General features: G+C 40.7%; 1 protein-coding gene across 2 annotated transcripts in view; it reads right to left on the minus strand.

The window, feature by feature from the left end:
* Positions 1-706: 706 nt before the first annotated feature.
* The window catches only part of FKBP5 (FKBP prolyl isomerase 5), a 48821-nt gene continuing 27291 nt past the window's right edge, over positions 707-22236 (minus strand). For both annotated transcript variants that reach the window (XM_035121258.2, XM_035121259.2), the window contains 7 exons: positions 20381-20495; positions 11644-11800; positions 10101-10191; positions 7636-7719; positions 6631-6816; positions 3882-4121; positions 707-2613 (listed from right to left, as the gene is read on the minus strand). In XM_035121258.2, coding sequence (XP_034977149.1) covers positions 2509-2613; positions 3882-4121; positions 6631-6816; positions 7636-7719; positions 10101-10191; positions 11644-11800; positions 20381-20495 — 978 coding nt within the window. In that variant the 3' untranslated portion in view covers positions 707-2508. The remainder of the gene's footprint in view (positions 2614-3881; positions 4122-6630; positions 6817-7635; positions 7720-10100; positions 10192-11643; positions 11801-20380; positions 20496-22236) is intronic.

The raw sequence follows: 22236 nt of genomic DNA on the forward strand, positions 1-22236 counted from the left end.
AGTAGAGCTTACACAGCTTGGCTAAAAAAATTATTTTTGGATCTTTTTATTTAAAAAAATGCTCTCAGAAACGGGGAAGGGAAATCACAAGGCTTCGGCAGCCAGCAGCTACCGGTACGGCTGTTCGGTGCATTTTTACAAGCTTTTAAAGGAAATACGTGTCTGTGGAGCGACAGCAAAATGGGGAGAGATTTTTAAGGGGGGAGTTGGCTGGCAGGAGGGGGGTTATTGCTAGTGGGTGAAGGGTCTATCAGTATGTCTTATTTTCGGGGTATGGCTTGTATCGCGCAATTGCTTAGAAATCCTGCTATGGCTTATATAATGACTACGTCTTAAAAAAGGGGAAACACGGTACCACACAAATTTCAAGTGTTGAACTCCACCAGAACAGAACACCTGTCTTTTTTCCTGTTCAATGACTGTTTGGGGACATCCTCATGTCACCAGAAGAAATGGCACCATACCATAGCCAGTTTTATTTGAGTTACCAATAAGGTTTTAGCTCATTTAAATAACCAAACAGTGAAGTAGAAAGGAGAGATGGAGAAAACTATGCTTCCAACAGGACCAGGAAGAGATAGGAAAAAAGAAAATGCATTTAAAACAGATACTAACAGGAAAAGATGTTAAACATTTGTTAATTCCCTTTTTTAAAAATTAGAGGGTTTTTTTTTTTAAAAAAAAGGTTTGTTTAAAAACATCTTTCTGGTATATAGGAAAGCAAAATGTCCTAGTCTGTAATGGTGCTATAGCAGTACAGTACAGTCATACCTTGGGTTATGGCCGCTTCAGGTTGCGTGTTTTCGGGTTACGCACCGCGCTGAACCTGGAAGTCCCAGAATGGGTTACGTCGGGGTTTCGACACTTGCACATACGCAGAAGCACTAAATCACGCTTTGTGCATGCACAGAATTGCGACCCGCGCGTGCGCAGATGCGGCACTGCGGGTTGCAAACGCTGTGGGTTGTGAACATGCCTCCTGCACGGATCATGTTCGCAACCCAAGCGTCCACTGTATATGCTGTGGATTTGTTTGCATTCCATCACAGATCAGTAAACTTGCTGACCCAAACTAAGATACATTTTTTGCACTTAAAATCATCATGATTTCAGTGGGACTTGAGTACAATTATCTTTCTCTAGGAGTTGCATTTCAGTGCTGTTATGCATTTTGAGAAACAATGGAGATTGATATGACTCTGATACTTCATCTGCAGTGACATCTGCTGCTTTAAGCTAAAATCATTTCGAAAAAACCATTGGTTGGATGCAGAATGGACCCTCTTCACTTTATAAAGCAAACAAAAACAAGACAGTGGCACAGCTTCTGGGGAGAAATCCAAGTAAGAATTTGAGATAGGAATCCTAAGAACGAGCAAGGAATTTTAAAACCAAAATATTATTCTTGTTTCTTAAGATGCTTATAATGTGATGGGAAAACAAAACTCAATTGCTAATATGACTAATGGAAATAATTTCCTGAAAAGAAATGTAATTTTCTTAATATCTTGGTTACTCGCTGTATTATAATCTCAGGAAAGGTATCCGGAAAGTCCCTAAAAAAGGACTGGACACATAATCCAGGTCTATCACTGCATACCTTTCCTGCAAATCTGCAAGACAAATCCACAAGAGGAATCAGGCTACTGTACTTGAGTATAGATGTGCCCTCACCCAACTGGTGTTGTGGGGAAAAGGGGGTTCCTGACTCAGTCCAGGTGCACCTTTCATCCTACCTGCAGCAGCTTATTGGGTGGGAATAGAAAAGATACTCTTGCCTTGAAGTTGGCATGCTCAGTCATCCATGGGTCAGGGGCCTTTCCAGCAAACAATCATTTAAAAATAAGAGTGTGATTTGGACTGCTCAGCTCCCTGAGAAACCAGTTTGTGCTACAGAAACCCATTGGAAATATAAGACAGACTGAAAAAGATCCCAGGAGTATGGCTTTCAAAGCCATAAAACTGCTTTCCGCATGGTTCTAGTAGGGCCAGAGGGATGCCTTGCGTTGGTAGCAGTTGCATCTTTTGTTTTGTTTTTGTTTAAGACAGACAACATACACCCATGTGGTGCTACTACAGTACACCAAATGCAATGCCAAAATTATACAGCAGGCAGCTCCTAAATGCTAACTCATTTTATAGAACCCTGGTCACTGCCTTTAGAACTGATGCAAATTGATTGAGTTCTCTTTGAGCCACCTCAGTAAAAATCTTCTATAGCCAAGACTCATTTTGTGTATGTATGTATGTATGTGTGTGTGTTTTAAAACCATTTGTTCCACTTGGAGTGATCCCATACTGTTGCTCTGCTCATGTTCCACTGCCGAGAATGCTCACAGCAGTGGCTGTGATTTTATAGTTTCTTGTGAAGCTGCTGAACAGGCTTTTTGCTTCCACAATAACGCCTACTGTAACAACCTTTACAATAAACACTGTTGAATTCTGAGTTCTTCAGAAACCTGTTTAAATGCAGGCAGAATTCAGAAGGATTGTCTTTCTGCTGCACAATCATACGTGGCCCTCTGCTTCTTCACCTTCCGTCACTGTCTCCTTAAGCTCAATTTCAGAGCAAGACTTTTCTTCTTCCTCTCCTGGGGGTTTACTGGCCTCCTCCTGTAACCAACAGCAAACACACAATGTGGCAATTAGTGAAGAGGTAAAAGCAGAAATTTTTGAAGCATAAATTCAAAGATTCTCATAACTTTTAAACTCCAATTTTAGAAATACAATTCCATAATTGCTGGAAATGAAGTTTTCAGGTACCTACAACTCTAACAACCTCTGAAGTTGCAACGTGAATGTAAAAAGGGACTGGAAGATATGCCTCTGTAAATTGCCTGTTACCTAAACACCACTCTGAGTGTACGAGGAACTGTGAAATGGTAGAAGCAAGTGAATTCTCAATGCTTACAAAACATTCTAGATTTTATCTGAAGCCATCTCTGATACACAGAGGTGAACAGAAGGAACTACCTCTACTGCTAGAGATAAGAAAAGAATTACGATTAATGCATTCATTTCATTACTAGTCTTTGCTAGCAGTTGTAAATGTTTCTGGAAAACTTTCAGATTATAAAAATCGTTTGTCACAAAATGAAAATGCATCCGGAGCTTACAATATTGTATGTATATAGATGTTGGTTGTGATCCAGAAGCTTCACATATGCACCTCCATAAGGAAATAGAGAATTTCAAAGCCTATATAGCCTGGATAAGCTATATATAGTTAAGGTGCCACTGAATGGTAATCTGAAATAAATAAAAAAAATTCCTGGTAGCACCTTAGAGACAAACCTAGTTGGTCTCTAAGGTGCTGCTGGACAATTCTTTTAATTTTCTTATTTATTTCGACTGTGTCAGACCAACATGGCTACCTACCTGAATTGGTAATCTGAAAATTATTCAGCTATGGGCTCAAGGCTCAGTGTCTACAATCTGACTTAAGCGTCTCCTCAATTGTGCCATTTTTTGTGCCCCAAATGAGTGTTCATCATAGGACTGAATACCCCTCTGTAAACAAAGGGGGGGACCCCTCTGTGGTGGGATGCTGGTAGCTCTGCTCTGATACTCTCCTCCATGTGCTGCCAAACCACCTTAATTTTCCCCCAAGATGTGAATTCTAAGAATACACCACCACCACCTGTGGAAACTATACTGGGTTTTATTCCACTAAGTTTTATTCAGAGTAGACACACTGAAATTAATTAACATAACTAAGTCAGGTCCATTTATTTCACTGGGTCTATGCCAAGTAAAGCTCCATGGAATGCCACCCAATGCATTAATATTTCTGTATAATTATATACCACACCCTCTCAGTATTTTGGCACAGTTAAAGTTGGACAGAGGTTGGAAGGAGGCCATATTGGCATGGTGCAAACCTTTGCATCTCTCTCTGCGAATTTCTTGAACATGTTGGCATATATTTTCCGGTCACGCTCATTGTGCTCCTTTGTCTTCTTCTGGCACACAGTGATTTGTGACCTGGCTGCCTTGTTTTGTGGATTCACTTCTAGCACTCTCTCAAAGTCACACTTTGCCAATTCAAATTCATTCATGAGTAGTCGTGCTTCTCCTCTTCTGTACAAGCCCTTTTCGTTAAGCTGGTCCAGTGCTAATGCCTGCAAACATACATCCACACATTTAACATAGCTAAAATGATTCCACAGAGACAACAAGAATGAGGAAAACGGGACTCAAGAAGAGGATGTGGGACAGAAAGAAAATGTGTCAACTGACTATGTCTGCTCAATATGGCTAACCTGACCCCAAACCCCCACCCCCTCACACACATAAACAAATCTCACTACAGCCAACCCAAGACAACCAACCACACATTCCAGGCCACCCCAACCTCTCTCACCACCAAGGAAATATAACAAGCAAATAGAAAGAGAACCCGCACAAGCCCAATGAAAAAGAGGGCTTTTAAGTGCTCAAGAGCAAGAACATGAGTCACTGACACAGGAATAGGTAATATTCTAGAAAAATGACCACTTCAATCCCTCCATTAAAATCCAAGCAGTACAAGGTATGTTCTTTTATTTTAATGTCTCTTATGTGACCAACTGGTGTCATCCAAAGATTACTGTGCATGCACAAAATGCATTTCTATGCGCACATGTGAGTGCGGGGGAGAGAAAATTATTCCACCACCACATACAGCACTTTATCCCTGGAAAAAACCTGCAGTAAAATCGCATACCATGTGGGGGGGCAGAGCTGCAGAAGGGGCAGGGAAAATGGACAATGCATGCTGAAGTGCTTGTATATAATAATATTGGGAGCCACACTAGACATATCAAAATGACAAAGCTGAGTTTCTAGATATACAGCTTATTTATTGACCTTAGTAACGAAAGCTGTTTTTAAATAAATAAATAAATAAATAAATAAATAAATAAATAAATAGTGAAGTAACAATTAAAGCTCACGTACTATATATCTGCTGCATACCCTGAAATTTTGGCATTTGAACTTCTTAATCAAAAATCCAAATCCAGATGCCAGATGTTTCTATGGTGCCTCAGTTATAGATGTAAAAATAAGAGCTTCAATATTATTGAATCAAGCATAGAATTTTAAACCCAACAACATAATTTTCTCAAACATCCTGGCACTAAAATGGTGGAAATCTCTCCACTGATCTACAAAATGGATTTGTCTCCAAAACTAGTTGGAAATGTGTATGTTGTAGATGACAAGTCATCTTCAACTACAAATAGAACATTCAAAAAAGAGTAATATGATACAGTGACTAAATACAAACGGATATTATGCTTAAAGCTTCCAAACAGAGGCCCAAAAGAGAGCTTACAGGCAATGTTTAGATGATGACTCACAAACCCCAGATATTTATAGTTGTACCCGTAAGCACATGCCTTACGTTTGCATAATTATTTTACTAATTTAAATGTTCTGGCTCATTTTTAAACACTTCATTCTAGATGTGTGCTGCATTCAGAGACCTAAAGCACATAATAGCAGCTCCATTCTGCAGACTTCTAGCCAAACCCAGAATGTGGTCCGTTCTAAAATAATATCTATGCATGCTTAACTGATGGAAAACAGTATGCAATGCAGATAAACCCTGCTGTAGCAACACGACAGTATTAAAGAATAAACTTATGGAAGTTGTATCTATTATGTGACTGACATTAAAACTGAAAAGGCCCCTATTTCATGGCACCCCTAAAAAATTGCCTTGAGATGCTGTCATAGTTCATGTATTCCATGTACAGTACACCTGAAGGTGTTGCCTAAGAAAGTTCTTGCAACAGCAACCCCCAATTTGTGCAAGGGTTGTGTTCTGGGTCATTGCGTGCTACGTCGGGGTGCATATAAGCCCACCCTGCCCACTTTCCCTGCCACTTCCGGGTTTGCAGAGATGCACGTGTGCATGCTTTGAACATGCACAAAATGGTTGTTGCCTGTATTGTGTTCAGTTAAAGAATCATATACATTAAGGATCATATGCAGTTCTTCCCAACTCAGTTTACTACTCATGTTCTCTGTAGTCAAAAGAGACATTCTAGAAAGGACAGCCCTACTCCTGTAATGGTCATGAACGAATCGTAGAGCAGTCAGAATTTTCACAGTGAAATCCTATACATGTTCTGTCTTTTTTTTAACATTTTTATTTTTGCTTTGTGCTTTCTTTCACTCATTTTTTTTTACAAAGGTCAATAAACAAAAAAAATAAATGTCACCGAGTTCAATGTGGCTTGCTCTCAGGTAAGTGGGTATAGGATCACAACCATAATGTGGAATCATTCCTCTTAGTGTAAATGGTACAGTACAGGGACTAAACAGCTAATGGGTTCGTTAAACTTAACTTTGTGCATATATTTGCACTTAGCTTCCAAGATGCCACAGAACTGTTGTATTCTGCAGGCAATGGCCACAACCATCCATCAGCACAGGAGCATTTATAAAGTAAGGTATTTTTCTAAATCTATCAGATAGTAGATTGTTGCCTTTTCAAGTTTTTTAAAAGATATTTTGGCATCTGTCTCAAATATGTTAAAAGAATCAGGGTCAAAAGTTGTCTGAAAGAGATATAGTGCCGGATATGACCACCACCCACCACCAATGGCCTCCCAAACCCCACATGGCCAAATGTCTCTTTACCTTATTACAATACTCAATAGCTTTCATATACTCCCGCAACTTCAAATTGCACATGGCGAGGTTGAGGAAGGCTGCCAACAACAACGATTCTGAAGCTTTAGATTCCCTTTCTGTTAAGCCATATTCCATTTCTAACCAGGATACAATCTTCCCATATTGAATCATTGCCTGTAGGTACTTGCCTTCCTAGCATGGGGTAAAGAAGATCAGATTATGAAATGGTATTTTGCAGCGTGAAATATATTTGACTCTGAAATTTGTTATAATTTGAACAGCAACAGAATGAGAAGGAAGCAATTCAGAAGGGCTAGGTGCAACATCAATAGGAACTGCAAGTGTGGAAGTCAGGAGAGTATTAGCGAGGGGACGTGGGTGGCACTGTGGTCTAAACCACAGAGCCTAGGGCTTGCCGATCAGAAGGTTGGCGGTTTGGGAGTGAGCTCCCATTGCTCTGTCCCAGCTCCTGCCAACCTAGCAGTTCAAAAGCACGTCAAAATGGAAGTAGATAAATAGCTACCGCTCCGGCGGGAAGGTAAACGCCGTTTCCGTGCATTGCTCTGGTTTGCCAGAAGCGGCTTAGTCCTGCTGGCCACATGACCCGTAATCTGTACACCGGCTCCCTCGGCCAGTAAAGTGAGATGAGCACCGCAACCCCAGAGTCATCCGCGACTGGACCTAACGGTCAGGGGTCCCTTTACCTTTACCATTAGTGTCACATAGTCTAGGTGCTGTCACATTCTGCCAAGACTACCATGTGCCTAGAAAGAATATTCCAGAAACCCTCCAAACCACCACCAATATATCTCATGTCATCCCCACTCCTAGCATCATCTCCACTCACTCCCCTTTGGAATGAGAAGCTGAGGTGGAAAAGAGGTATCATTAGGGTTGCTTGAAAACCACAGTGCCTCCGAAAATGTCATCACTGGCAATTAAACCACAGGGCATTTATCAGAAGAAAATCCAATTATTGATGCTACTATTTCTAGACATGTTGACACAGACCTTGAAGTACACAGTCCCTTTCTCTTTGACGATGCCAGCCTGCTCTAATTTCTCTTTGGTGTCCATCTCCCAGGATTCTTTGGCCTGCAAGCAAACATGTATAGCAATAATTAGGTAATTATAGGGACACCAAACCCTGCTTCTTTCTTAGAAATTGTCTTCAGACCCCGAAACACGGTAAACTTCACAGAATCTCACTATTTCCAATTTTGACATGACTTGAACATATTCTTTCAAGTAATGCAGTAGCGTTAGCAATGGGATGAATGGGTAGGAAGTAATAGAGTGTATTATTATACACAAAGGGTAACCCAGGAAGCTGCCTTATGCTGGGTCAAGTCATTGTGTCCATTTAACTCAATATTGCCAACACTGACAGGCAGTGGCTCTCCAAGGATTCCAACAGGAGTCTCTCCCAGCTGGGGATTGAATCTGGGGTCTTCTGCACAGAAAGCACATGCTCTACCATCAAGCTATAGAGGGTACTAGGTAAGCTACATCTGGCTTTAGAAATTAAGAGCAAATTTCAGAGTAACTAAATATTTACGGCACTGAAATTAAGGCTATGTCTTGCAAACAGGTTGTTCCAATCCATTTATTCTTCACACACGTTTGGCATGTGAGGGCTTCACTCACTATATTCATTGCTATTTTGCTGCTTGTCATGCAGACCACTGGGCAGGGATCGGTTGAAAATATCCTGGGTGAGTTTTTTTGTCCCTCCTCTCAATCTCTTTCTTTCCCCCAGCAAGCTTACAGGATTAAACAGCAATTGTTTTAGTCTTTAAAAAAAGTTTTATTCTTGCACAATTCTGATTTAGCACAATTGCACAATATCTGTAATAATAGAAACAAACCAGGCATGTTTAGTGCTCTGAATGTGTGTGGGGCATGTGCCAAGTTTTCTATAAATTAAGGTAATTCCTCTTTCCCACTCTTCTCCAACTAATGAGTAACTTCATCTCAAAGGCGAGTCTCCCGAACCTCTTCTTGCCATTTTCCCAAACCTTTGTAATGATGCTTCCAGACTTGTTATTTTCAGGTGGGATTCAATCACATTCCAGAAAAATAAGTTTGTTTTGGAGCTCTTTTACAACCCTCCAGAAGTGACAGGAACATGCACTGGAAAGTGTGTGATTACTCGTTTGATGTGACATTGTCTATCCTCCTCACAAACAAATCAGAATGAATACTCAATAAATAGTCAATGTCATCTAACCTCCCTACAAACCAGGATGAGTGTTCAATGAAGAGTGTTTTACGCGGGATCAGAGCATGATGCTGGGTGAAGTAAGAGGTGGCGAGGGGGGCTTCCTGCAGTTTCTCCCCTCCCCTCCCCACCACCCATAATCTTCAATAGCTCTGTGAAGCAGGGCTTCCTACAGCTGTAGGAGACTCTTGGAGGGCAGTCCTGACTCAGGACTGACTTGATTCCCCTCTCCATCTCAGCAACATGAACAGATCCAAATTGAATATTAGTTGGAGAAGGCAAAGAGAGAGGTATCGTCTTAATTCACAGAACGATTGGCACACATTTCCCCACCTCCATTCAGAGCAATAAGCAGCACTACACATTTGTTTTGATTATTACAAGGCTTGTGCAACTGGCAGCAGAAGTGTGGCAATGGAAGCTACCCACTGAAACATCACCACACGTGCCAAATTATTCCCCCACCCAAAAAGCACTAAACAGGTTCCACACCAGCAATGACTGCAGATGCATAATAATATATTTATCAGATTTTCCCCAGTAAGGAGAAATCTGGAGTAAAGGTACTGGCTTAATGAAGATAGCATTCTGCGGATGCTGTCCTAAACTTGGGGACACTTCACAAATGATTATAACTCTGCTAAAAACCTCTTTGGAAACACTGTCTTGGGAAGTGTGATAGGATGAAAAAGTTGTGAAAGTATGAGAAACCTCTACAAATATTTCAAGAGTAGAAAGTGTGGAGAAGAAACCAACGCCTTCCTCCTGCAAACATTCCCCAGTATAGACTATAAAAGCACAGCTCCACCTTATGTACATCTTGTTCCTTTACTATACTGTACAGAGATGGGTACATTCTCCAGCACCCCAAAGAGGGCACAGCCTGTTTGGCAATTCTGCCCTGCCCTCCTCTTAGTGCTGTTTGGCAGGACATGATTTTTTTTGTCTGCAGCCCAGGGGAAAAAAAGAAGTACAAAAGGAACAAGCCCAGAACAAGTCTTGGACCCCACCCAAAACAATAAAACAAACACACACACAAGAACACTGTGACCTTAGTTGACGTATCTGCCTTACCAAGCTTTGTCACAAACATGCAGGGGCAAGGAGGGGGAGAGAGAACAGGACATCCTAAATGTTTTCATTGGAGAAGAGATCTTGTAGGTATGGTAAATGTCAGACGTGTGTGTGTGTGTGTGTGTGTGTGTGTGTTTTATACCGGTAGCTGTTTACAATTGGAAAAAAATCCCATTCTCACCTTTTCAAAGCTTTTCAGTGTAACTTCATACACAAGTTCAGCATTTGGCCCTATGCCAAATTTAAGCTTCCCTGCTTCACCAAATCCATATCTAAAACAAAGCATGGAAACAAAATACTAAACAAAAACAGCATAGGATGAGGCACTTAATTCAGCATTCTGAATATTTGCACTCACGTGGAAATAACCGTGGGTAGCTAGCTACACATCGGCCCCTGGAGACAAAACAGATGTTGCCTAGGAAACCAGTGGCCAAGTAACTCATCTGTGGCAACACACACAGATTGTACACACTATACTAGCCTTATCATTACTTCCTTTGTATTCAGATTAGATACTATTATACACCTTGCATCCTACTCAATTTTAATACCCTCTTCAATGGAACATACATTTATTTTTCAGTAATGAGATTTTTCACAAATGTCTTAGGATCTTTAATAATCACACTAAACTTTAGAAGGGTAAATAGATAATAATATTTGTAATTCTTGCCTAAATTCTTTCTACTCCAACCCTCAAAATCTGCCAGATGCGAATTTTGTTACTCTACTTCTTAAGAGAGAAAATACATCAGAGGACATATGTAAGATTCCTACTATTAGCTAGCAATAGAAAGTAGTTCTGGCACTATTAATTGCAAGAGCTGTATTGTGATAGAAAATCATTTAACAAAAACACTTTACATGCACAATTGGTTTGCTTTAACATATTTTAATCACCTCATTTGTGACAAAGGTTAACACAGAATATGCATGTGTTAGTACCTTAAAGCACAGCAAGGTAATTTCCTCCCTTGCATTTCAATTTGCATTTGTATGTTGCTATACATACCTGAGAGGGGACAGTGATGTCGCCACCCATTGAGCTTTACCTGTTTAGTTCCTTGCCTATATCCCGCAACTCCTATTCACAAGGCTATTGTCTGCACAAGTGCAATAGCTGACTCAAATGTACACATCAGAGTTTTACTGTAAAGTTTTCCTTTCAGATTGAAGCTGCTTTGAGGGAAATCTGATCAAACAGCAGTGTTTTATTTTTTAAAAACCACAGGACTGCTCTGCATTGCGGGTAACTGTGTGTGTTCAAAATCCAGCAATCAAAACACTCCACCACACTGGAGCCAAAGCCACAGAACCTGTGGCAAAATAATGTCTAAATGCATCTTTGCTTACATTAGAGTTGAATGCTGTAGAAGCTGTGTGGCGTGTGCATGTGTAAGAGGCAGACAGTAGTGGCCAGTATGATGAGGCAGAGCTGTGGAGTTGCTCTCCCAAAATCAGCATTGCTACAGTTTACCTGAATAGGACCAGGACAGAGCTGTGTGGTGGTGATGTTGTGGCTGTGCAAAAACATTGATAGGAGCACAATATTGGCGCTGTCAGTACATCCACACAGCATCAACCTCACAGCTGCCCTGCTCAAGCACCAGCTCGATAAGCTGCAGCAACACCTGTGTTCAGAGGGTGGCTCCACAACTCTGCTTTATCACACCAACTACTGAAAATATTGAGAGAGATGGGAGAAATCTCAAGTTTCTTACTGTGCTCCAATATGTAGGATACAATTTTCTCCCCTTTGCATCTTCTCCAGAGCTTTGTCAATTCCAATGGGAATGTCATGGTCTTCTCCTTCTCCAACAGTGAATGCTACATCTCTGCAATCAAACATTCTGCCATCACAGAATCCTTTCAGATGGACTGTATGAGAAAGAAAACAACAATGCATTGTAAAGCACTGTTTGACTGCAACTATTTTGACAAGCATTAAAGTGCTTCATGGCTAAAACACATTTTTGTCAGTATTCAGGCCCCAAAATAAACCCCAAAGCCACATTGCCCATGACTCTCTGCAACAGAAATTCACCAGCAGACTTCTGCGCCATCTTTTAAATGCCTGCTGATTTTTTTTCTTTTCTATTCCATTGATTTTATTGTTTGGTTTTATGTATTTATATTGTTGTAAACTGCTGTGATGTATTAAACTGATGTATTAAATATCAGTACAGTCATACCTCGGTTTAAGTACGCCTTGGTTTGAGTATTTTCAGTTTAAGTACTCCGCGGACCAGTCTGAAATGGATTAATCCACTTTCCATTACTTTCAATGGGAAAGTTCGCTTCAGGTTAAGTACGCTTCAGGTTAAGTACAGACTTCCGGAACCAATTGTGTTTGTAAACCGAGGTACCACTGTATATAAATACATTTCTAAAATGAGACCTCTAGCCTACAGAGTTGAACACTTCAGATGATTTCTACAGTCTTTGAAATTTTCAGAGTCTAGTAAAGGTTTCTCTACAAATAAATTAGTTTAGGCATGTTGTGGCCCAGTTTTCAGAGCCACTGCATAGGCATCACAGCTCCTAGCACTGGGCAGTAGGCTCCTGATGTAGTAGCTTGCAACTGGTGTTTTTGTACTTAAACTGGGACACAGTGTTGCAAAAGCTACTGGCACTCTGCCCCAGCATAAAAAAATACTATACAAGGGCACCTGCATGGCACTAGCAGGGAAAGTTTCCTCTGCGACCCTGTGATCTAGAAATCCTCTGTGTTTATTGGAGTTATGAAGGGCTCAGTTTAGAGCAAGGACTTGTTTAGCCAGGAAGGGCTACTAGACAGTCTTGCCTTATCTTCCCTTCCCTTATTAAGCAGAGCATGCAACAATAACTGCTATAGAACAGACCACAGGTTGCTGCACTGTTAGAACTACGTACTACTATCCAATTGTAAATCATTATACTTCCTGTTTGTGACGGGGCCAGATTGTGGTGCGGTCAAATGGCAAAATTACAGTAATCACTTGCACAATAGAAATATTACCTGGATTAACAAAGTTATGTGGACATTCTGACTGAACATCTGTTTGCATATATAAGTGCCTCCCAGAAGGAAGGAAAGAAAGAAAGAAAGAAAGAAAGAAAGAAAGAAAGAAAGAAAGAAAGAAAGAAAGAAAGAAAGAAAGAAAGGCAGGCAAGAACAAGTGCTGTATAAAACACTATGTTCCCATAAGGACTAACTGTGCCTTTCTGGAACAAGGACAAGGTAACACATAATGGTTACTCTGCTTCCTGGTTTCTAAGCAGCTCTGCTGGATCCAGATATTGAGTTTTGACATGCTGACTTGTAAATCTAAGATTGATTATTACAAAGTGTGCAAATATTGTTATAGCTGTATCTGCTAGCCACATGCAATAAGAGCCACAAAGTTTTCTTTAAAGGAAAACTACATGATACTTAGTGCTAGAACACGACACGGTAAAATCACACATACACTCTCAGATATTTAAAAAACTGACTTGAAAGATACGCAACAAACAGTTCTGTGGCACATCTGAAAGATCAACAAATTTATTGCAGCATAGGTGTTCATGGCCCAGAGCCCACTTCATCAGATGCATGAAGTGTTCTCCTAAACCAGCAAAGGGAAATGAAATTGGGGGGGGGGGCAAACCACAATGTGTATATTGAAAGTTTATGCCACAAGACTCTTCATCTTCATCTTTAAGGTGCCACAAGACTCTTAGTCTGTTGCAGCAAATGAACACACACATCCCTCTTCATGTTCTGAAAATATATAATCAGAAACAGAGGGAGATGCCATTGGAATGCTATTCAACAGTTACTGATGGCCTTGCACTCTGGTTTCTTAAGGTGAATGATTGATTCACCATCATCCTGCTTCTTCCTCCCCCTCCTGCAACCCCACCAAAAAAGAAAATGAGAAAATCAGTGAAACTGAATTTTCCTGAACATCTTTCCCTTTTCTCACAGGGCTGTTTCACTGGAATTCTGTCCAAATACCGTAAGTCATTTTCAAAATCATACTAAAGTCAAAGTTCTCTAAAAAGTCAATGACACTTTTGCCTGTATATGGGCTGCAGAACAAGACTTTCCTCCATAATTTTCGTCCAATAGTTATTGGTATAAGTTAACTACATATGGATATGATCTCCTATGCTTCAGAAGCTCCGGCCAGTTTTCATAATAGCAGTTATAGAGATAGCAGCTTTCCTAAACCTGTTTAGTTAGTTTGTGACATAGGTAAAGTTTGAATGGAAAACTCACATCATTATCTAAGCTGCACTAGATACCAACTTTTATTCTTCCTAAAAGAGGAAACTGCTGATCTCAAAATATAAATACAGAAACCTGGAGAACTGAATGTAAGATTAGAAAAATGAGAAACAGAGATAACCTATCCCTAGATGCCATATAAGATGGCAGAAGAAGGTTTGCAGGCACCACCATGAGCTTATTGGTGGCATCTGCAAAGTCTCATGCATAGACCTATGAAAGTCCTGTGAATCAGCTGATTGTCAGGGTTCACATAGCTATCAGGGTTCTGATAGCTAGAGATCTCTGAAGTTTCTCCAAAAAGCAAGGAACAATAATGTTCATCCTTTAAACTGTACTTGGAATGGAATGCTCACATTGTACTTGGTGCACTGAATAAGGTGGAGGGCAGGCAGCTGAGAGATCAGCACTGTTAATGCCTCTTTCCAGAACATTCATAATAGCTGGAAAACCAGCCCTGTGAACAGCAGGCCAGTCTCTGAATTTAGAGCAATACTTCATTAAGTTGTAGATGGTTAGTCATTCATCACACACAGGGCTACAGGAACTGTACTTTCTACTCAGGTTTCTACTGGAGAGCAGCAAATCAAAGAACACAGGCTGTGAAGAAACAATTTCAATCCTGGCACACTTCCACCTCTTTGCGTAATGCTTCTAAACCTATGGTCTTCTCACCCCTAAGCCAGCACTGTATGTTGTTCAACCAAAAAAATAAGTAAATAATAATAAAAAGAAACCAGAACAATCCTCTCCCTTGACCACCATTTGCATAGAAAGCAAACATCAAGATTTCTAGATGTCTGCTGATCATCAAGCATGAACACCACGCAGAAACAAAAGCATAACTAGATGCCAGAACTCAGCAGGGCATAATGCAACAGTATTGCAACCATCCATCATAAGCTTCATTAACATGAACAAAGACAAATCATATTAGGTATTTCTGAAGGGTGAACTTCACTTCAGTCCTAGTGACATGCACAGAAGTATATCCCTCACTTTTTCTCTATGCAATCTCTTCAGTTCTGTCCTGTCCTGCATTCTACTGAAGATACCTAGCTCTTGAAGCAATTACCTACGGTGACTGACAATAGCTCTCTGGGGTTTCAGATAGGAGTCTTTCCCAGCCATAGAATCATAGAATTGTGGAGTTGGAAGGGATCCAAAAGGTCATCTATTCCAACCCCCTGCAATTCAGTGCAGCCCTACTCAGGCGCATGCAGAGGGTATGTGGCTGGGTTCAGAAGTAACAGTCTTCAGCCAAATAAGCTCCTTCCAGAGTTTGTTAAACTACCATTACCCAGCTGGCGACACAGGAAATCATTTCAGTTTAAGAAATGGAAGAAATCTTTGTGAAAGCTGGGCGCACAAGGGAAAGAGTAAGGAGGGAACACATGGCACACAGCTCATTTTCGCCCAAATAAATGACGATTTATTGCATTGAGATCAATGTGCCTGATCGTGGTCTATGTCTCAACGGCTCTCAACCTGTCCTCAATTCCTCCCACCCCCATTATCCCCAATTGACACATTGTACTAATATTCTTTCTCTCAGTTGCTCTCAACCATATACTGAGCAAAAAGAAGCAGCAAAAAACCTGAGTTCCTGTATTTGGGGTTCATTCAGTGTGAACTTTGTTATCTCTATGCCCTCGGTCCTTGAAAGTCCTCAGTAAGCCATTTTTGGAGGGTTTAGATTTGCAAACTTTTATACTTCTGCATACCCAGGAAACCCCCTAACTGTACAGAAACATGTCCCTTATTTTGGGGTGCTTTTCTTTTGCTTCTAGGTTGATAGGCACTTTGGACAACCCCCATTCACTATTAAAGGAAGTGATTTCATATGAATTGTATAAACACGATATCAGAAAAACTCCAGAACTTGATTATTGAAGTTATTTAAGTGCTGCCTAAAGCAGATCATTTGGATAGAATTACACTTGGATTACACAGTCAGAAACTCTAGCCAGACTAGGGAACATCACTTCAGCTGCTGAGCTAACTTATTGTTCTCTCAGTGCCTAGAGCAATTTTGTTTTGAAGAGCACAGAACACTGTGTTCTGAATGTGGCTGGCACATGAACTCTGTGCACTGACAGCAATTTGTACTCTGATTAAAACAGCAGAGGGGCTGTAACACAACTTGGAATGCAAATATTCAACTGCAGCCTGTGTTTTAGGAAGCAGAGATGTGAATTATGCCCCATCAGTCAAGCTAATAACACTGTCTACAAAAATCCAGCTCAGAGACTTCAGTTCTGCTACATGCATATTTCCTCCCATTCTAATTATAGCAGCAATATAATTGCCAGGAATCTTTGTATCAGCTCCCAAGTTAATATTGGGTTTTACTAAAACTGAGCAGAAACACTATCAGTTAAAGCACAGTTGCCGAGGTTTTACCACCTGTTTGGCTTCTAAATGCAATCATAACCACTCTTCTGGTTTTCTGCCAACCTGCTCTATTCAAGTCAAATTATCAGCACATTTCCACTTCACAGTAGCTGATGACGAGTCTGAAATGTGGCTCTCAATCCAGAGGCATTTATCTACTGGAACAAGAACAGAGGTAGCAAACATATATTTAGTTTCTTCAAAACATCCCATCTCTACTTCTGTTTTATTGACAATATGGGGACCAACTGGGGGCAGGAAGGTGGGCACTTGGTATCACTATCTCTTAATGTGCCCAATTTCCCCTGGGTTACACTTCATGTATTCTGAAGACTGCTGCAGATGGCTTTATTTCCATGATTCTCACAAAGCAGCTGTTCAATGGGAATAAGCTTAATCATTAAATTAATATCTCTGCTTTAGTTTAAGAGTAATGTTATTTTCGTGAACCACACAACTAAATCTATAAGATACTGAAAACTCTGAATTAATGAACTATTTCAGTATCAGGAAAAGAACAAATTGCTAGTAAATTTACAATTCAGTTCTGAACATGACTACTCAGAATTCTCATTGGGAGTTGAAATCCTAATTGAAAAGCCCTTTGTTGTAGGCATACTTTATTTCAAGGAAGTCTAATCTAACTCAGTGGGACTTGAGTACACACACACATCGGATCATACTACAAAAACTTTTCTTATTCCATGTCAACAAGCAAGTATTACTTAGGCAGATAAGTTACTTGTTGCATAATAAACTGTAAAACGTACTTCATTAGTATACAAATAGCAACCTTTAAAAAAAGGTGTCTGCAGCTTACCAATGAAGTTTCGTTGGTTTGTTTTTCTCATGTGGGAGTTGTGGTCTGGCATGAATATTCCAACCAAGAGGAAGGGAGGGAGAGCCCTTGGGAACTTCCAGCTTTCTAGAAAGAAGCTTCTTGGAAGACTCCACTAAACTACCCTACTGTTCCTGCAACAACCCCTTTGGACATGTTTTTAAACTTGAAATAAACCACAGACTTCAACAGCTATTTCCTGTAAACCTCAATCATCCGGGATTTAGCCAAGTGGGGAGAGAGGAAGAATAGGTAGTCTTATTCCCAAAGGATAGAAAAGATTCAAAGGCAACATAAAACTGACAATACGCTACCTGGTTTTAGATACCTACGGTATCACAAATGTGCCTGCCACTACATGCCTTAACATAATGAGTTCAGAAGAAAAACCTAGGTGGGATTGCAATCATAATCATTTACAAAACATGGTGCTGAGATTGATAAAGGATGCTGTATGGTGTGTCCCAAAGCACTATCATTACAATTATGCATCCAGAATAGCAAGCTGTCTTATTCCAGGTGAGATCCCTGGTTTATATAGTTCTGTGCTGCTGGCAATGATTGACAGCCGCTCTCCAAGGTTTCAGGAAGGACCTTTCCTAGCCCTACCTGCAGATACCAGGGATTGAACCTGAGACCTTCTGCTTGCACAGAATGTGTTCTACTACTGAACTTCAAGATCTGAACATTGTAAATGAGGACACTAAAGCCTGGATTGTCCGTTTTTACACCTTCCAGCTTTCTTCTGTTTATCAGTTAGAAATCCTGCAGCCAAAAATTTACAGCTGTAGAATTTAAGGATGGTTTGCAGCCATTCCTACAGGGGTCCTTATGACAGGAAAAGGATTACTATGACTCAGAACTCAGACCTACCAGCAAATCCTTCCCTCAGCAGCTAACTGCTCTCGCTTTATAATATTTTCCATTAAGCCATGGATGAGGAACCTGTGGCTCTTCAGATGTTGTTGGATTCCATTACTCCCAGCTAGCATGGCCAGTCATTAGGGATGCCAAGATCCATAGTTCAGAGACATCTGATGGGCCACAGGTTTTCTACCCCTGGGCTACACCCTCAAAACCCAGTAGTCCTGGTGCTTATTCAGTTGGATTTACCAAGAAAAAAGAATCAGTGTGTTCTAAACTGAAAGCAGGGACTGGATAGCAGAAGAGGAAAGGTCTTTGTTACAGATTCTAAAACAAAAATACAAGTGTTTTTCAAAGCCTATTGAGTGTTAATACTCAGCTTTTCAAATAACAACAGTTCTCAAACAACAACACCCCCATTGCTTTTGTAAACCGAGAGAAAATGAAGCTTCATGCAGAAAATATATTTGGTAGATTATATGTTCATCAAATCCTGCAAGAATATGGGGTGTGCAAAACTATGGAGTTAATCAAATTGTCTGAAGCTGCCAGTTCCCTGGCAGATGAAAGTAACTGAAAGTGCTTAAAGTGCTAGATGGGTCTTTGTTAAATAGGTCAAAGCCTTAAAAGAAACATTACGTGGTCATCAGCAAGCAGGTGCACATTCTGATCATGTATCTTCTGTACTGAATTTCAGCTGTGACAAGAACAGAAGAAACATGAAATTCTGAAGAATCAGGGGATGAACCCCATGAAGTAAGTGGCTACTTCAAGCTGATGACAAAGCAGAGAAAGATGAAAAGGGTCAGGTTTCAAGAATGTACCTGATGGAGGGTAAAAAAGGAATAGGCAGAATTGAGAAGAACAGTGGTTCCCAATAGGTGGTCCGCGGACCCCCAGGGGTCCGCGAGCTATGCCAGAGGGGTCCGCAAGATGCTATTAGAATAAAAAATATATTAAATATATTTCGTATGATAACAGATTTTTTTGTTTTGGCCACTTCCTGCATGAGCAGAGTCTAGTGCAAAACTAGAATTAGATAGAGGCAGTAGTTCTGCTGTATGCCGTTAGGTGGCGCTTTACAAACACTACTGTTTTGCAAAGAGGCAGCGGGCGCATTCTACTAACGCTCACCTCCCCAAGATGCTTTGCGCGCGTCGGCTTCATTTGTGCGCTACTGCGCAGGTACCATGTCTTCTCCATTCCCCTCCCTCCTCCCTGGCGCGCGCTGCCTCTTTGCAAAACAGTAGTGTTTGTAAACAAGGCGTTGTTTTTCGCGGAAGCTACAGTTCGCGTAGTTAAAAATGGACCGTTGGTTAAAAAGTGGTTCGTTAAAACGACAAAGGCCTACAGATGAAGAGGAAGATAATGCATTTGATGTTCAAGCAAGTAAGTCAGTGACTCTCGAACCGATCTTGTCAGTGTCCATTGAACCTAAATCGTCGGCGTCCCTTGAACCTAACGTTTCCAAGATCAGTGTTAAGCTTACTGGAAAAATTAGATTAGGAATTAGAAATTAGATTTAGGATTAGGAATTAATGGGGGTCCTTGTCACAATAGCGGCTCGATGAGGGGTCCTCGAGAAAATTTTGTTGGGAACCCCTGGAGAAGAAGATATTAGAAAATAGGGTGACATGGGGAAATGTAGCTGTACGAATCTGGGCACATGAGATCAGGAGTAAAAACTGATGGTTGAAAGGTGTTTCAGCACAGTGGCTAAGCAACTGAGCAGTGAAATCAGAAAATCTCTGGTTTGATTCATTAGGCCTCCTTTGACAAGCTACTCTCTCTCAGCCTCAGCTCCTCTGCAGTATAGTGGAATAATAATACTGATTTTCCTTACAGGGTTGTTGTAAACATTACACTTGAATCCTCTGAACAAAGCTAAGTATTATTATTATTATTATTATTATTTATTTATTTATTTATTATTATTAGGTTGGATGGACAGGTTTTGGAGCTGATGTTTGCCAGGGCAGTTGGTTCACATATTTCTGTCTCTACGAATAAGAGCTGGTAATGAATAGATAGCTAAGTACCCCTGGAATTCAAATGCTCCAAACAACTGACATGAACATCCTTGCAGTCCTGCATGCAAATCAACACTCACTTTGTACAGCAGCTCCTTCGTTGGGATTGGAGTATCCTTCACCTTTCTGTTTGATTCTGCGGATGATGCCTCCATTCTCAAATAAATCCTCCCCCTTGAAATCTAGCAGCTCAATCTGAAAATAATGGTAACAACAATAAGACCAAACTTCAAATGTGTGATAATCCACAAGGGTTGGAACACACACAAACAATGGATCTATGGGCTAACTCACATGGCCACCCTTCTAGTTAGCTGCTTCCACTACCACCCCACTCATAACAAAAGGGCAATATGAATTATTCACTCCATTTGTAGCATCTGCTCCCATATTTCTCATGGATAGCCATCTCCTTAGCACACAGATCTACCATGAGCAACAAAAAAAGCATCAACTGCAAGCAGAGTTCTCATGTGAATCCAGCCCTGCACTATGGCTCTTAGAACCAACGAGTGGGGATTAAAATATGCCCAATCTACGAAGAGTCTGACAAAACAATGAGAAAGAGAAGCAAGCTAGTGAATTCCCATAATATAGCAAATGCTACCTTATCTGCATAAGGCCTCACTAGAAAAAGTCATAAATTGTGGAAATCTGGAAACAACTTTCCCCCAGATTTAGGGTGCAATCTGTCTACTACATTGCATTCTATAAAGATTTCTAAGACACAGTTTTGATGTTTTGTTTCCATATACTGTATTCCAATGACTCTGCGGTGACTAGAGCTTGCAGGCACAGCAGGCATATGAGCAAATCGCTGTGCCACTCCCCCTGAAGGGTTGCTAGGTGCTCAAATATCCAGGGCGCAGACCAAGATGGTACCAATTGGCATAAATGTTGCATATGTTCATTTATATGGATATATATGTTAATTTGGAAATAATTGTTGGAAGGCAAATGCTGTGGAGGAGTGGGGGCAAGGACTCTTCCTGCTGTGGGCAAGCTGAACCCCCATATGTCTGCTTTCTGTCTTTCCTTATTTGCAACTTTCTGGCTTCAAAATATAGGGAAATGGAAAGGGTTTTTTGAAACAGTTGTGTGGCGTTCACTTTTTTTCAGGAATCTTTACCACATGTATTTGAAAAGTAATTATTAGTATTAGCATTCTGGAAAGAAAAAAGGAGCTGGGAAAAGCAGTGAAGGATGGTTCCTTCTTGGAAACTAAGTTCCTATGAGGCAGAGAACAGTGGCAAGCCAGCACTGGCTAAAAAGTAAAAAGTACTCAGCGTTTACCCTGTCTCTGTCATTACTCCATATGTTAAGAACAGAGAGTCAGGCTGACCCAGAATGTCCACCTCTGTTCACCTTCTGCCACAGCCTGCAGAGCCTTAATGTGCCCCTACTGCACAATGCTAATGAATATATTCATGAATCACAACACCTCCCATTCCATCATGATGTCCACAAAATTTTGAAGTTACAAAATTTGATAAGAAATACTCTCCCCCAAATCTGCATTTTCTACCCCAAGCTGATTTTCTAACATTTGAAGCCTATGCCTACTCACTCTCCAAATTGCGTATCCCATTATAAAACAGTGACAGTATAGGATTTTCCCCAGTCAGCAAGGTTCTCCCCTCTGTAACATTTGAACAGCAAGCATTACTGCAGTAAGAGTAGGGTAGTTAGAGGGTAGAAGAGTGAAAATGCTTGCTTTGTGCCTTAAAATGTTTGCACAAGCCCTGGGACTAGCTATATATCACACAAAAAAGCTAACAGGGCCACAATATTAACTTCAAAAATACACACACACCATTTTGGGACAGGAGGGGATAATTCTGAGTAGGCAAAAAGAGGACACAATTCTTGTCCCCCAAATCATAGCTTAAAATTCTCTCCTAAACAGCTTTTCTCCCCATGGGGTCCAAAATGTCTG

The sequence above is a fragment of the Zootoca vivipara genome, chromosome 7 (assembly GCF_963506605.1).
Source record: "Zootoca vivipara chromosome 7, rZooViv1.1, whole genome shotgun sequence".
NCBI classification, from domain to species: domain Eukaryota; kingdom Metazoa; phylum Chordata; class Lepidosauria; order Squamata; family Lacertidae; genus Zootoca; species Zootoca vivipara.